Raw genomic sequence first — 1,840 nt, forward strand, 5'->3', positions numbered from 1 at the left:
AAAGGGATAGCGCTATATGTTTTTTCGAATGAATCAATACTTCCATCATAACATGGAACTCACTCAAGTACCCTTGTTATTATTCTATAAAACACAACTAGTTTCATATACTTTTATGACATTCTCTAGTGTTAAAAATGTGGGCAAAAAATGGGTTAATCTATGGGTAAGTTAGTCTACGCCTATTGTAATTATAATCTACCTAATCAAGATACAGATCGAGAAATAAAAAGAATATTAATGATACTGTGTATTAATAATACTGTTGTATAGATCAACTGTTAACTTTATAAGAAAGAGCATTTTAAAAAGAATTCAATCTGAAAATCTGCCAGTATAGGAAAAGTTTTTCTATGAGCTTGTCGTCTATGCTATATCCATCCATATCATGCTTCGCTTCACTATCCATTCTAAAATATTGAAAAATTCAAAATTAGGGTTATTGAGAATTCCAAAATGAGGGTTGCGATTGTCTCCTTCACTAAGCTAAGAAGACATTATTATCTTGTTGGTTGCAGACTAATGATTTACGTGGAACCGACTTCAAAAATAACTATGAATCCGTTACCTTCCCAACTGGAATACAATGGACCACCACCTTTCGCCAGGTCAATTACCCTCTCCCACTACCATCCCTTAACGACACCAAAATGACAAGGAAGCAAGTATGTGTATTTTTGAGTCTCCGGAAGGGTGAATACAGTTAGTTGCCAGTTGCCATCGAGTAGCACTAGCAAGTGGATACGGTATTTCTATTGCAATAGAAAATGGTGTTTGTACAAGCTTTGAAAGTTTTGTGAGTTTCTAAGTTAAGAGTGCTGTGTGAAATCTATTTTTTAGTTGAGTAATTTAGTTCCATTCTTCTGTAAATATGAACTTCATTAATTTAGTAGAGAGAATTCCGAGTGAGGAACATGCAGTAAATTTTCTTCAAGAGAAGGGCGTTCTGCATCCTCAAAGAAAATGTCAACGCGGTCTTCATGACATGAAGTTGAGACTCGGACAGCGCGATCAGTGGACATGTACAAAAGACGGGTGTCAAGAGCAAAAATCAATTAGAAAAGGAACTTTTTTGGAAGGCACCAAGCTGAACTTCAGAAAAATTGTATTTTTTATCTATTGGTGGTCGAAAGAGATGGCCAGTGTGAAGTTTTGTGAGGATGAACTGGACATTAACCACAACACGAGGGTTGAATGGTGCATTCTTATGAGAGAGGTTTGTACTGTTAACCTTATGCGGAATCCACTCCAAATAGGTGGTCCTGGGTCTGCAGTTGAAATTGACGAAAGTCTTTTTTCTAGAAGAAAAAATCATGTTGGGCGTGTGTTGCCTCAGCAGTGGGTGTTTGGGGGGCTGTGTCAGGAGACAGGGGAGTGCTTCCTAGTTCCGGTGGAAGATAGAAGTGCGCAAACACTTCTACCGATAATACAACAACACGTGAGGGCAGGATCCACAATAATTAGTGATGAGTGGAGAGCCTATCGTGGTATTCAAGGGCTTCCAGAACAATACAACCAGGAAACTGTGAATCACAGCTTACATTTTGTGAACCCACAGACTGGAGCACACACACAGGGGATAGAGGGTACTTGGCGGCTAGCGAAGCATCGTAATAAGATTCAATGCGGTACAAATTGTAATATGCTGGAACCGTACCTAGCAGAATTCATGTGGCGAAGAAAGTTTGCTGGCCATGATCTTTTTCAGCAAATTTTGAATCACATCAGTATGCAATGGCCCCCTCAATAAACATTCATATTCGAGTATATAGGTTCAATTTAAATTAGATGTCAGTTAGATTTATAGGTTGAAAAGTGCATTTTAGTGATTTAAAGTGAT

General features: G+C 38.2%; 1 protein-coding gene across 1 annotated transcript; it reads left to right on the forward strand.

The window, feature by feature from the left end:
- The first annotated feature begins 985 nt into the window (after nucleotides 1-985).
- On the forward strand, nucleotides 986-1,750 carry LOC120354530. Its single transcript, XM_039441859.1, has one exon. The coding sequence runs from the start codon at nucleotides 986-988 to the stop codon at nucleotides 1,748-1,750; it is 765 nt and encodes a 254-aa protein (XP_039297793.1).
- The last annotated feature ends 90 nt before the right edge of the window (nucleotides 1,751-1,840 follow it).

The sequence above is a fragment of the Nilaparvata lugens genome, chromosome X (genome assembly GCF_014356525.2).
Source record: "Nilaparvata lugens isolate BPH chromosome X, ASM1435652v1, whole genome shotgun sequence".
NCBI lineage: Eukaryota > Metazoa > Arthropoda > Insecta > Hemiptera > Delphacidae > Nilaparvata > Nilaparvata lugens.

Bases quoted from the DNA above. Each gene is read 5' to 3' on its own strand.
- LOC120354530 (XM_039441859.1), top strand. From the start codon at position 986: ATGAAGTTGAGACTCGGACAGCGCGATCAGTGGACATGTACAAAAGAC.